Consider the following 14,959-nt stretch of genomic DNA (forward strand, 5'->3'; position numbering starts at 1 on the left):
ACTGACTCTGTAATTTGTGGGACACACAAACAAGCAGAGGGGTTGCATGCCTCTACACGCATACACACGCACACAACAAAATATGATTTGTGCCACATTTCATGCACATGGCTCATACAGTAGACTATCCGGTCTTCTTTCTCTCTTTCTTCCCTGTTAACCTTTTGTTGTATGGTTGCATACAATGCGCTGCAGTTGTGGGATGTTTGTTGTGATTTGCTGTTTGAGTGTGATTGCCTAGCTTAATTGTTGCATGAAGTTGTATTGGTATTATATTATTACAAATCTAATATACTAACTGAAAGCATTATTTGTACTTGCAGCTTGATTCGTTTGGCAGGTTTAATTGGTTTAGCCACATTTTGTTTGGTTTCTTTTTGTGTCCCCGTTAAAGGCACACTATGCAGGATTTGTCGGTTGCTGTTTGTAAACACAACATTCAAAGTTGGCCCCTCATCCCTGGCTCAACGACACCAGAGTGAGAGAGAGTGGTGGTTGAGCGAGCTAGAGAGTGAATGAAGCTAGAACAAAGCTCTGAATCAGATAAATAAAACGTTATTTTCAGATTTTTTCATGGGGGTTACATTCTAAAGCATAAATAAACATGCCCACCCCTCCGCACAACAATGCGGAAAAGTGCCGCATTGCTGGACTTTGTGTGAATGCAGCCGAAGTGAACACTTCATCCTGTCCACTATAGCTTCTCTGCTCTGTGTGTGTCTGTGTGTGTGTGGGGCTCAGCCACGCCCTTGGTCAAACAGACATACTGGCAGAGAGCAGAGGAGAGAGATGGAGACAGTGATGTAACCTGGTCGCTATGTTGTCATAGAGTCCCACCCTCACACCTTATGTGCTGTTATTGGCTGGGGGCTACACACCCACTGCCCAAAGGCTGATGGCCAAAAACATCTGGAACACAACAAAATAATAAGAAAATAAGAAAATACAGGCGGAGGGCAGGGTCTCTGTAGATATATACACAGCCACACACTTCTGGTGGGTCATAAATGATAATTGAGAGTGATTATTTTTGTATGAGTCGATACATTGTTTTTTTTTTAGGAAAATCCTGCATAATATACCTTTAAGCAACACTCCCTCAGTTCTGGAAAAATAATAATTTATTGGCTTATCTTGGTGTTGCTGCTTCTTCTTAAGAGGATGAAAAGACTTCCCATTTTGTGTTGAGTCAAGGTTTCCCGCAGGCCAGAACCTAACAACCCATACACACATTAACCATACTTTATTTGTGTATTGATCAGGTCAAAGGTACACATGATGACTCTGTCCTGTTGACTTACTGCTGAGCAGAAAGCTTGGCTCCCACACAGCAGGCAGCACAAAAAAGGAAAAAAAAGTCCCTATTATGTTGCTTTTAATTAAGTTGTAAGGTGTTGTGCCGGTTATATGCTCCATTATTTGGCCCCTACATTGGTCTCAATGGGTGTAAATATTGAACCGTCGCTGCGATCCTGATGTTAATCAATTCCCGACCGAATTCTAAATGATTCGGTTCGTTTCAGGAAATGAATATTTGCCAGGCTTTATTGGGGGAGATGTGGGGCGGTGTGCATGAATTAGCAAGCTCCCCTGCTCACTGGCCAGGGATAAGGGCATTGATTCTGAGCAGCCTCGGCTGTTGCTTAATTAGGACATACCTGTCTGGGAATTATGTTTTTTTTTCTCTCTCTCTCATTGTGTGGAGAGATGAATATGATAGAGAAATAGAGAGAGAGAATACAAGGTTAATCACGTTTTCTGTGTTTGTGTTGTTGTCAGCAGATTGGTGTCTGACCTCGCGGTGCACAAAACAGAAAAAGTCTGCCCTTAGTGTGTGGCACGCTAAACATGCTAATGAGAGACGTGTCCTAGCATAGGGTTGGGGGCCCAGCGTGTAAATGGTGAGGTGGGTTGAGGCAATTAAGAAAGATTAAAAAAACAAAATCAGAACAATTCGAGTCATTTCTGAAATGATTTTGTGAAAGAATGAAAAACTCTCACAGCTCAGCTCATTTTAATATTTTTAGAACTGACTTCTATGAACAATGATCTCCAATTCAATTTCTTTTTTGTTTATACAGATGAAAACTCAACACAAATGAAAATTATTGTAGTTAAGACATATTAAGGAGGAGGAGGGGTGGAGGAAAAGTTGAGGGAGGGAGGAAAAGAGATAAATGGTGATTCAGATGGGGTTGAAGATAAACAATGAGCAATGGAGGTGGATGTGGGGATGGAATTGTGATAGATTGAGGCGTACAAAGACGGATGTGAAAAAAAGAGGGAGAAAGGGCAGAGCAATGAAAGAAGAGACACCACAGAGGGCTGGATGGATGGTGAGGGATGGAGGGCAGGAGGGATGGATGAATGGTTGGGAGTCTCTAAACTCTAACCTCAGAGCCTGACTAATCACTTGACAGACAGCTAATGTGGTGCTGAGGCAGCTCTTGAATCACTGGCTGTCTTCATTTCTTATGAATGGACAACACCACTGATTTCTGATCACCTAGAGGATAAAGAACAACCGACATCAGACATCTCTCCGTCATGTTTTGAATATTTATTGCAGTGTAAAAGTGAATGGGATATTCTTTTGGTATTCTAGTCCCTTATTTTGAGATTTTAAATTTGAAATTTTAACCTAAACTTTCAGGTATCAAACACATCGTATTGGCTGAGAGGAAAATGTGGACAATTTCCTATCCTTGTGTTTAATGTCTGTTTTGGACTTGTGATACAGGAGCTGCAATGATTGGCTGATAGAAGACCAATCAGCAACTATTTTGATAATGGATTGATCATTTAAGTCATTTTCTTAGCAAAAATGCCAAAAAATGTGAATATTTAATGTTTTTGTTCATCAGCTTTGATATCAAGCAAAATATCTTTGGCTTTTGGATTGATGGTCGGATAAAGTAAGTAACTAATATGTTGAATGTGTCATCTTGGGCTTTTAAAAATTGTGCTGGGTATTTGTTATTTTCTGACATTTTTTAGACCAAATGATGAATTGATTCATCGAGAAAATAACGAATAGATTAATTGGTAATGTAAACAATTGTCAGTTGTTACTGATATGATATAGTTCAAATAAAATGCTGGAATAGGCAGATGAAATAAACACAGAGTTTAAGGTTTCAGACTAAAGATGGAATCACATACTGAATTCATGTATAATGCAGTATTTTTTATAACCTATTCCTACATTTAAACCAACATAAACATGACTTATTTAACTATTTCCACAGTGCACTAGTATCAGTGGACCTTCACCCAGCATGAATCAAACTCGAGCCTAAATTCTCTGCTCTATCAACTTTTCACTGGCTTTCTTCCTGCTAAAGGCTTCAGTGTGGGGGCATTATTTAAGGCTGTGTCCACAAATCTGCTCTCCCCGCTGGGAGCATTTACCACCCTGCGCTGGTCTGGCAGCTACTCTGGTTCTCTTCGCGGCTGACAAGGACTGGCAGCGCCTGTCTCACCCAATTACACCTGATGGGGTCTGACCTGCCTAGCTGGGCTTAGTGGTTGCTGGCTGAACACTCTCTGACCTCTGTCACCGCATCTGCTTTGCCAGTATGGAAGCTGTTTGTGTGACAGTATGCATCATACTTGCAGATATGATTTGTTTTGTAAAAGTTGATAAACAAATGCTTCTTTTCATTCTTATTTTTCCATTGGCAGCCATTAAATTTAGGGGTGTCATACAAGTTTCAAGCAGCAAAGTACACAATCGCAGAACTTAATTTTAGGGAGCACACTTTTTTTCTCGGTTTCGCTTGGATACAGGTTCTTTTTATACACCTTAGATCTGCAACACAACCTAATTTTTTTATTGTGGAACACTGAGAAAATGCAGTTGGGAGTTAAGTGCCTCCCTGACCTTGTCATTGAAGGAAAGAAGAGAGACCTTTTTTCACTTTCCTCAGCCTGAATTTGAACTTGTGACCCAGTCCTCACCTCTGGGCTGACTTGTCACCTGCAGTCTTTCTATTAAGCTTTTAAGCCTTTTAAAGGAAATCAAAGACCCATTAACAGTGTTCTGACACCGGACAACTAGTAGTAGTAATTCTTTACTGAACTCTGACCCAGGCAACACTCACTCACCCCACACACAAACACACAATAATTGTTCACAGTCCTACACTAAACACTAAAGAGATCAATGCTTGCAGAGTGATAATCTCCTTCTAGATAGAGGGCGAAAGCCTTCAGTTAAGACAAGGAGGGAATGACAGGGGGGAGACAAAAGCAATAGAAAGAGACAGATAAAGAGAGAGGGACAGAGAGAAATGATAAAAAAAGAATGGAAAAAGTGCAAGACGACGTCTAACTCTGAGAACAAGCACACACACAGATCAGGACATGTGTCTCCTCTCAGCCGGAGTGACATCTATATCCCCGTCTTTATCGACAACTGGCTTAACTAAGAGCTCTTCTGGCGGGGAGAAGGTGACTGATTGTCCATCCATGGACAGAGAGAGAGAGAGGGAGAGAGAGGCAGAGAGAGAGAGGGGTTGTAGATAGAGGGAGAAATACTGAGAAAAATCAAGACACAGACAGAATGTTGGTGAAAGAAAAAAGAGGCAGGGAGAAAGAGGGAGAAATACAGGCTGTGCTACTATACCTCCATTACTTAAATGGCAACTACAGTAGGGTTAAGATTAGGGAAACATCACGGTTATGGCAAATAAATTATGCTTTGACCTGTGTCATATTGCATACACTCCATTCATATTAGCCCCAGCTGAGAGATCAGTGACCAGTGTAAAAGATGAAGTAAAGCTAATAAAGAGGGAGAGCCTTTATGTTCAGCAGCCAGCAGCAGAACTACTTTCATGCCTCATTTCGCTACAATGCTTATTACAGTAATTGGCTCTGCAGGTAGTATAAATACACACCTGCTTTCTCACTGCTACACACACACACACACACGTTCCCTTAGGTAAATGTATGTATCAACCCTTCTCACAGCCAATCACACACACACACACACACACACACACACACACACACACACACACACACACACACACACACACACACACACACATCTCTGTTCAGCTGTTTATGATATTAATCACATGAATTCTAAATCTCCCGGCTTTACATTGCTGGAGCACCTCCCCATCCCTCACCCCCACACCACCACCTCCATCATCTCCACCACTGATCCCCTCAGCCAGTTCTACAGCGCCTGTGCCGGGCTTCTTTTGCGGGAGGCCTGGGCAACGCCGGAGAACAAGCACTGCCGGGGGCGATACACATCCCTCAGGTGAGCCTTTCATTATGGATGATGTTTCTGCCAAATTATTTAGACCCTGAGCCCCAGCAACACCCCTGCCACATGAAATAAACACACACAAACAAAGACATGCGCGCACACAGACATACACACTCTGAAGCCCCACTGCAATCCGCCCCATCCTTCCCTGTTTCCTTGCTGTACCACTAACACAAACATTAATCCTGCCTGATCACCACAGTGTGTGTGTGTGTGTGTGTACTGCTTTTGCCTGGCAGTTCATTAGTCCTTCTTTCTTTGTTTAGGGCAGGTAAAGAAGGGAAAGCTTGACCCATGTGGATTACAGATAGATGGAGGAAGGGATAGCTAAGGATGAGAAAAATATTCATTGTAAGTATGCTACTGTTGCTCACAGTGCCATACAGGGGCCAGGTTGAGCAAAGCTGCCTTGACATCATCGGCTTCAGTAATATAGGATGTTAAAATAGGTTTGGTCGAGTGTGTGTGTGTGAGAGTGTATCCCTCAGAGGCCATTTGTTGCTGACTTGTTAGGAAAGAGACAGAGATGACAGTCTCCTGGTAATGTGTGACCTCGGCTCAGAGAGTGGGGAGCAGCTTTTGGGATCTGAATGCACACACACACACACATACATACACACATCCCGTCTCTCTTTGTCCCTTAACTCATTTGGCTACTTATCCCTTCACTTCCCTGCTTTCCCAAATCCCATGCTCCCGCTCTCTTTATAGCCATGCTTCCCTCCCACCTGTACATCCCAAATGCTTGGCGGTACCTGCCTCCCTCCAATTCCCAGTCTCTCCCACCTCCCATCATCCTCCTATCTTCTCCTTTTCATCCTTTCCTTCCTCCCTCCTCACCTCCTCACTTTATCTGTATCCCCTTCAACTCTCTCCTTTCTGACCCTCCAAAACTCAATCTGGGAGGAAAAAAACCTAAAATTCCCCTTAGAAAAAAAAAAAAGAAAATCATTCCCACATTCCCATTCCTCTCCAACTCCCCATCCTCACAGTTTCATGCACTTACTTCCACCCACCTAGCTCACCCGTTAGTTTGTTTCTATAGTATTTCCCAAAGCTAAATAAAATGCCTAATTCTTATTTAATTCTGCATATCTCAATGCCTTTTATATTACTGATCAAGCAGTATATAATTATTCCACTACTCTTGCACCCATTGTATAGCACTAGAGAGCAACAGCGAAATTCTAAAAATGTAAAATGTTCATATTGATTTTACATTCCCAACTCATAGTGGTGCATTGCCTCCTTGAACAGTGGTTTGTAAACCTCAAAGTAGAAGAAACAGAGGAGGATTAAGTGAGTTTGCTGCTGGCACTGCCGATGATAGTTTTATACAGATGAGGCAGTAATTAGAAAGCAAGCTTGTCTGTGAAAAACAACTGAGAAAAAAAGAAACTAAACTTATTGGGCATTTATTTAGAGTTGCTCTGCATCAAAGCACATGTAACTTGTGTAGTTGTGTGTTTCCACTGTGTCTCCCCTCCTCCTCCACTCCTTCCTTCCTCTCGTACCCGTTCCGTCTCTCCCTCCCTCACTTTCTCTTTTGTCTCTTACAGACCACTAGTCCCTTCCTTCTTCCTCCCTTCCTCCTTCCTTTTCCTTTCTCTGTTAATCTCTCTCTTCCCCTATTTAGTACCAGGATCTTTTTTGCTTCCCCTTTTTTCTCCCATTTCCTTTGTCCCCCATCCTTCCTGCTTCCCTGGATCACCTACATCACCTGCATTTGATTGTCAACCGCTACCCTGCAGTTCCACTGAACAAGTTGTATCTTGGGAACAGGGGCTTTTTTGGGAGGCAGGAACAATGGCACAGGAACCAAACTTGAAGTTTGGTTCCTGGTAAAGCCCCTGAGTCCCTAAGTTTAGGTAATGTCCCTAAGCTCCGAAATTGGTTCCTGGAAAAGTTCCAGATGGACCAGCAGATCTATCTTAACAAACCACGCTTTTCTTTTCAACTTCCCTCAAAACCTCTCCCTTATCAGCTTTGAGAGACTCACCCAGGCTGAAAAGGACCAGGAACTTGAGGCAGACAAACTCCCGTTGGTCCAGCTGCAGGGAGCGTAGTTTGGCCACCAACTCCTGGGCGTGGCTCAACAGGTTGTTGAGTGTGGCTCCCGCCTGTGATGCAATCACCGCATAGTCCACCTGCAATAAGAGGGAGACAGGAAGGAAAAGACTTGTTTACAGAGTGGCTCTGAAAGTAATTTAACTTGGATTGAAAAGAAACAACTCAGAATACAAATGAAAAGCAGATTTTCTTTCATTGATTAATGGAAATTAGATTCAACATCCAGATAGCAGCTAAGCTATATAGATAAGTTAGTATGCTTAAAAGCACCAGACCTGATAGGCTACATATTTGCTTTCATGGATGTATTATAAGAACTGGATGCACATAAGTCAAAAAAGTTTTCTAGCGTCCTAGTTTGATTCCACATCGTGCATTGGGATGAAATCACAAATATGAAAATAGCTTTTCCAGGCTCTGGGAAGTTTTTATTTAATTTTAAAAATTCACAATACAAATAATACACAATAATATTGCTAGGTATAACAAATGTCTCTTTTATAACAGCTTTTATGGGGAAAATACTTTTTGGACTGAAGGGTATTTTTTGATGCCGTCTCCACTGATGTAAATATATCTAAAAATGTGCAAAAATGATTGACAGAACAACTCTGAAAGACATGACTGTACCCTGCACATAACATCAACACAAGCTTAATGAAATGTTGTTACAAATTCATGTACCTGCTCTACTGCACCCTCAACATGGAGTCAAACGCTTTGGTCTGTCTGTCAGAATGCAAGACACTGATGGATGTGTAAAAAACACAGCTGCAGGCAGTAGGTTTTTGAAGTTTTACAGTATTTTATGAAAACATGCTGTGAGTATATGGAGAGATCATGGGACTTCACCTCCAACGGACAAAAACATGCTGAGCCACAACAAAAACTAGATAGAAAGATAGATAGATAGATAGATAGATAGATAGATAGATAGATAGATAGATAGATAGATAGATAGATAGATAGATAGATAGATAGATAGATAGATAGACATACACCCAGCCAACAACCCACTGGCCTAAACACACACACACATACACCCCTTTTTCAGGTGCATTTCATATCTGCAGCTGCAGCACATTTGTCTGGGAGGCAAGTCCTTAGCTGCCACTCACAGTAAGCAGGACCGTATTAAATTTTTATATTTATTGACAATTCATTACCATAATTGACTGTGCTAGGGTTTCCAGGGGAAGGTAGATGTTGGCGTGCGCAGTTCCTAAAGCTCAGGGAGGAAGAGGGTCCCTAGGAGCTCCGATTTGCAATTAAAAACACCCCTGGATTTGGAATTTGTGTAAATAGGATGATTGGAGCCTGTTTTCTGTCTGAAGAAGGGAAGGTTCAAAAGTAAATGTTAACAATGCACCACGTTTTCCCTCTCTTCTCCTGTCTTCTTCCTCTGTGCCTTTCCTCTCCTTTCCTTTCCTTTCCTTTTCTACCATCTCTGTTACTACACCACTCTTTCTTCCCCAATGAATTCCTAACTCCTTTGTCCCTCTTTCTTTTCTTCTTCCCACCTTCGAGAAGGTAAGAGTTATGACTCGGTGAAAAGCAGACAATGCCCCCCTTCCAAGGTGTCAATCAATTTACATAAAATCAACTGTGCATGAAATAACTTCATTGAAGGATTGGACTGTTGATGGTGATGCCTTGGGTTATTGCCTTCTAGCCTTAAGTAAAAAGAGAGGGGAAAAAACGCTATAATGTCACTATAGCAGACTTAGCACTAACCCTTGTGACCTGCGTATCAATCAATCAATCAATACTACTTTATTATCCCTCCTAGAGAGACATAGAGAGTAAATATATGAATAAACCTTCAAATCGTAACCCATCATGAATACGTCTTTGCTGAACATTAAAGATGGATATGGAAGGTGAGATTAGTTTGATGCGTAGAGGGCTTTGATGTGTGTGTAGAAGACAATAATTTACCTTGTTTGAAAGCAAAGAAATCGCGACCGACCGAGGAATGTCTGTTTTTTTGCATTTCTTTCCATCATTTGAATTTCATGGATTTACACCAGGAGCGTTGTGCTATCAAAATATCAAGATTTTCATGCTGAAGTCTGGCTGCCAAGCTGCGAGGCCTTGCTTAATCATTCAACAGTTCAGTCCAATCTTTGTCATTTTATGTTTGCATACATTTTGTTGAGCTCCATTTTACGTTTGATCCTGTGACAGGATAAAGAACATGCCTACTCTCTTCAACCCCAAACTGAAAACACTCATGGCCATCTCACCCTATTGTTGGTGACATGACATAAAGAAAGACAAAAAGACAGAAAAAAAAATGGAAAAGAGGGGAATTTGCAAGTGAAAGAAATAAGAACAAGTGAAAGCTCAAGACAGAAAGCAAATGACAGGCTATAACAGTAAATGTGTTGGTACCATGAATTTATTTTTTTTAAAGGTCAGGATAAGTGCAGCTTATGATTAAGAGAGCAGGGAAGTTACTTGGTTGAAAGCGAAGTGGGAGAAATGTGTATCCAAACTCTCCATCTGAGCAAATATTCTGTCTTTAAACTTCTTTCATGATACAAGTAGACTGATCCACCCTACTGCAATTGAACATTTTTTTTGAGAAGCTAGACTAGAAGGTTTCCACTTTCTTTGAGTGCTTAATGCAAGATTAAAATAATAATGTGGGCTTTTGATGGACTAAACATGTCTTACTAAAGCCTGTCCTTACTGTGTGTCATGAATGGAAGCATTTCTTGGATAATGATGTACTACACATATACATACACTGTATGTCCCTGAAAAAAATTCTATCTTGTAAAACTAAAATATCTAATATAAAAATCAAGAGCAAAAGCCTCATTTTAAATTCACAATTTTGCACCATCATTGTGCTACCAGGGGCAAATACATCATGGAGCACAGTGTTACTGGGAAGCAACAATGACACAACCTTTTACATACATATAGACATGTGGACTTTTTAATACAAACTTAGGTATAACAAGGAAACAAATGGGGGTAAAAAAGTACATTTCATTACAAACAACTGCCTCACTGAACATGACGGACTCATGGTGACAGTTTCAGATGATCTAAGTTTTTATTTTCCTTTACGTGACACACGAATATCGTGAATAAGCAGACAGTTGTTTTACTAAAGTGTAAAACGTGAAGATCAGACATCTGACTTCTCAGATATGCAATGTTATCTCTGACTTTTGCCGACCTTTTCTGACTGAAAAACCTCCACAGTTGGCTTCACGCACATCAAGCTCTCTCTCATTATATCCCATAGACCAATATGATGAGCATATTGTAACAATTAAGCAATTAGCACATTACAGACCAATGTGGTTAATGCACAGTGTAGTATGTTGCTCCAAACAGTCATTATGTGATTTGTTGAGCATGTGTGTGTGTGTGTGTGTGTGTGTGTATGTGTGTAGCATTTGCTTTGGGTGATGCTGCTACTGTGTTCTAAATATCCCTGGTGTTATCGCTGCGCTGTCACCCCTAGCCAGGCAGAGAATAATAGGAGATAATGAACTGTTTCAGAGCCTCACACACGCAAACACACATTTCCCCGCTGCCCCTGCTCCCCCCCCCCCCCCCCCCACCCTCCAAGACCAGCTGTTCATTAACCAAAGTATGCAAACGAAACCGCCGTCCTGCACCTCCCCTGACTATCAACCCCTCCTCCTTCCCCTCCTCCTCTTTTACTCCTCTACTGCTTTGGTCTCTTCAAACTGCCTCCTCCTCTTCCTCTTCATCTCATCATGTCCTCCTCCTTCTTTCATGACAGCACCTCCTTACCTTCCTCCGTTTTCTTTATTACTACCTTTCTTTTCTCTCCGTTCACATTCCACGCTTGCCTCTGCCTCCTGTCTTCCTCCTTTTTTCTCCACAAAACTCCTGCTCTCTCTTTCTCACTTTCTTCTACCCTCTGCCACGTTGCCCCCCTCCTCAATCCTCTTATTTTCTCCTCCTCACCACCCACCTGTCACATTCTCTCCTCTACTTCTTCCTCTTCTCACGGGCTCTCCTTTCATCCCTGTCTCTCTTTTTTTCCTCACGAGTTCACCTTCTTACCACCTCACTATTCTTGCATGAAATCTGGTGACCAGACTAATTTTAATATGATTTTAATATTAATTTGATGTGCCTGTTTAAGCCTATAGTAGACCCCTTAATGCTACTATTTACTACTAGATATAGTACTGCGTACTCACCGAAGGTAGTACTTCTTCGCCTCCTTTGAAAACCTCACCCTGACCTTGTCTTCAGTCAGAATCATGGAATTAAAGAGGACTTCCCTTTATATGGTGCACATGCACTTGCCTTGCTTCAATATTTATGCCAGCATCTATTGTTGTAAAACATTTTGGTGAAGAGCAATGTTTTGGTGGGCCAGTCAATCAATAATTTATGACTTCTCATCTCTCTGACAGCCATGCCACTGGTCAGAGGCATATTCATGATGAGCAGTTTCATGCCTTTGTGTTTATCCCTACCTGTAAGTGTGTATGTGTACTCTCTTTTTTTTGCATGAGTTTTATGCGATTCTCTGAATGCTGAGGGAGTCTGCTCTGGGTTTTTGTGTTTACTATTTGACAGTGTGTTTTGTCAGTGACTGTGTGCATGCAGCAAAAACAGAATCATAGTATCCTGATGCGATGAGGACCCCTATTAACGCTTCAGGCATCAGCTCCCACCAACTTCCTCAAAGATCCCAGTAAAACAAAATAACACACGTAGCTACATTCTTTATCTGTCCTCCCACTCACTATGCTGCAGCATGCGTAACCAAGTGCTTTATTTATTTGCTCTCAGAGAAAAAAAAATGCTAAATTGATTATTCTGGTGACATTAGTTTATATCTATAAGCATAATCTATTTTTAATGAAGCAAGGACTCCTGCGTGGCTGTGTAATCAATAATGCTTTAAGGGAAGTGATGAGGTGTTGCCAAGTCCCCCGAGGAGCGACTGATGCATGGTTTTTGAGGAAAAAAGAACGGATGGGTGGGTGAAGCTATAGTTGGAGGAAAATATATTTTGGGGTGGTGTTTCATCAACTCACCTGCTGGCCTGTGACCAATAAGATGGAGCCCTCCTTGGCGTGCACCACCTGCCGGAAGACGTGGTCGAGAATGAGAAGTTCACTCCAACAGTTCTGCAGAAGCTTCATCTGGTCATCCACCTGGTTAGAAATATAAAAAAAAGCACATAAGATCTTCTGTACAGCTATAACAACACTTGATGTTAGAGTGACTCAATGACTAATATACAGTATACAGTACATTTACTGTCAACAATGCATTACAGTAAACATTTGTAATTTTGGGGCATTTGCTGTCAACCTCAAAACAAAAAAAATGAAGCTCTGTGTCAGCCTCGGCTTGTAAATATCAGAAGCAGCTGTTTGCAAGGTAAGCTTGCTCACAGGTCAATCGCTATTGATCTGTTGCGTACCACGGGCATTGTTTTTTCAACCCTGCACAAAGCTCAAAAGTCCCCTGTACACACTCTAAAGCTTTCTCATGTGAACCTTTACACACGCAGTTAAGCACTTTGCTATGTGCCTGATTTAACAATGTTGCCAGGTTTATCTGTTTGCCCATTGCCAGCAGTTTCTGAGTGATTCCACAGATGATAATGATTAAGTAGCCTGTCCCCCCCCCCCCCCCCCCCCCCCAAATGCCAGCCGCTGGCTCCCAGGGACCTGCCAGGTGAGCTTGGGAAGCTGTCGCAGGTCAAACGGTGGTTGCGTGCACCAAAACAACCCCCTCCATTGTAACTGCAACTCTCTTCCCATGCCTGGCTATGTTAATCATTACTCCACATAGCCAGACTCAGACAAAAAAGGCCACATTGAGAAGGAAGGAATGAGGAAAATGTATGAGAAGTTCTTTCTCCTCTCCCCCCACCCCCCTTTTTTCTATCAACAAACATTGTGCTCTTTGTAGTATCATTGGAAATAATGTGTCTTTCTGGGCACACTGTGATTTTGTGGTGTTGTGAAGTACTTTGTTTCTTTGAGTCTGTGAGAACTGTCTGTGATGTTCATGGCCAATGTCAACGACAGCTTGAAGGGTGAAGAATGTGGATCGATGTTATAACTTTGTGACACAGGCAGGTGCGGCATGAGCACCGCTGAAAAGAATGTCTTTTTGCACATGTGGCAGTCTGGAAAGTGTATAGGTATCTATTTGTTGAAATCCGCAGTGACTTCACGTTCTAATTTGATGTCAACAATCAACGCTCCGAAAAACATCAAACACTTAATCACCTTGAATGACACGGCGCTGGCTGTGGCCATATCTGAAGTCTATTGCTTGTTGATTAGGCTTGTTATGACTGGTGATTGTTGACTGGTGTCAAACGGTGTCTGTTTACATTTCAGGGAGACATAACAATAGATCTGCCATAACATAGACATGGAAAAGCCAAATCACACACCCTGCTGTAGGACATGAACACTTTGGCTGCCTGACTATGATTATCTTTGGCCACAGCTGCTAGTGGCTCTGATTAGGGTAACCTTATGCTAACTTTTCTATCTAATTGATAGATGTTTATGCTGTTTGTTACTTACGTATTTTTGACTTCTCAACCATAATGCCTCGATCACGCCTGTGTTAAAATAAGCCTTTTCACAAAAAATAAGGAAGAAACACAGTATGCTTTCCCTGGCACTGTATGGCACAATTATGCAGCAAGAAATCCTAAAAGTAATCAAGCCTTACGTCTCCTACTGCTCTGTTATCAGTGGAAAAAATGGAAAAATACAACATGCTTGTGTGATCTTTTCTAGCATTTTTGACAGTATTGTGGACTCTTTGTCTCTCTCCTCCTCCTTCCCATGAATCTATTTTTTGTGGTCCCACACTGGAGGCGTCTCAAGCTAAAGACGAAAGCAAAATTCAAATGCCTTTATTAAAAACCATCAGAGAGAAAAGATGGTATTCAAAGGAGGGAGTTCTCTGCACTGTGCCCCAATCCTCCTCTCTTCGTCTCTGTCTAAGGACCCTGGAAGCACGTGCAATTATGTGTGTGTGTGTGTGTGTGTGTGAACGGATGGGTACATGTAAGGCCCAGGCTCTTCAAAAGACCCCCCTGCATGTCAGCGGTACTGGCAAGTGTTGGGGTCCTCATCAAAGGACTGTCCTCACTCTGCCTGCCTGGAAGCTCATCTCTGACAAGAGGCCCAGGTCATCAAAGGGGGGCAGCTCAGAGGGGATGACTGCGGGTGATAGCAGCCTAGACGAGGGTGAGGGACACCCGCCTGGAAGAGGGGGGACTGGTGACAGACAGACAGGGTGGGCCAGGGGTTGGGGTTCAGTTCGCTGACCTTTTAAGTGCCAGCGACACGAGCTGTTTCCCTGACAAGCTCTTCCTTTGCTCTGTCAAACGAGCAACGTTCATGGCGCCTGATCTTACAAGATCTGCTGCCTGCTCACTCTGATAATATGAACTTTCTGACATGGTGTCAACGACCGCTTCGTCTTGTGTTTTCATGCAGGCAAATCTCAAATAGTATGTCTGTACTGAGATGGAAAAAGCGGCCAATACAGTCAGTAAAAGGTTGGCTGATTGCCAGTGGCTGATTACAACCTGCCTCCATTTGATATACTTAGAAT

General features: G+C 42.2%; 1 protein-coding gene across 1 annotated transcript in view; it reads right to left on the reverse strand.

Annotated features, from left to right (window-relative positions):
• The window catches only part of nr5a2 (nuclear receptor subfamily 5, group A, member 2), a 69,684-nt gene that overhangs the window by 16,499 nt on the left and 38,226 nt on the right, over positions 1 to 14,959 (reverse strand). Inside the window, exons 5-6 of the mRNA XM_044361292.1 lie at positions 12,400 to 12,519; positions 7,284 to 7,431 (exon numbers count right to left, since the gene is read on the reverse strand). Coding sequence (XP_044217227.1) covers positions 7,284 to 7,431; positions 12,400 to 12,519 — 268 coding nt within the window. The remainder of the gene's footprint in view (positions 1 to 7,283; positions 7,432 to 12,399; positions 12,520 to 14,959) is intronic.

The sequence above is a fragment of the Thunnus albacares genome, chromosome 9, assembly GCF_914725855.1.
Source record: "Thunnus albacares chromosome 9, fThuAlb1.1, whole genome shotgun sequence".
Classification (NCBI taxonomy): domain Eukaryota; kingdom Metazoa; phylum Chordata; class Actinopteri; order Scombriformes; family Scombridae; genus Thunnus; species Thunnus albacares.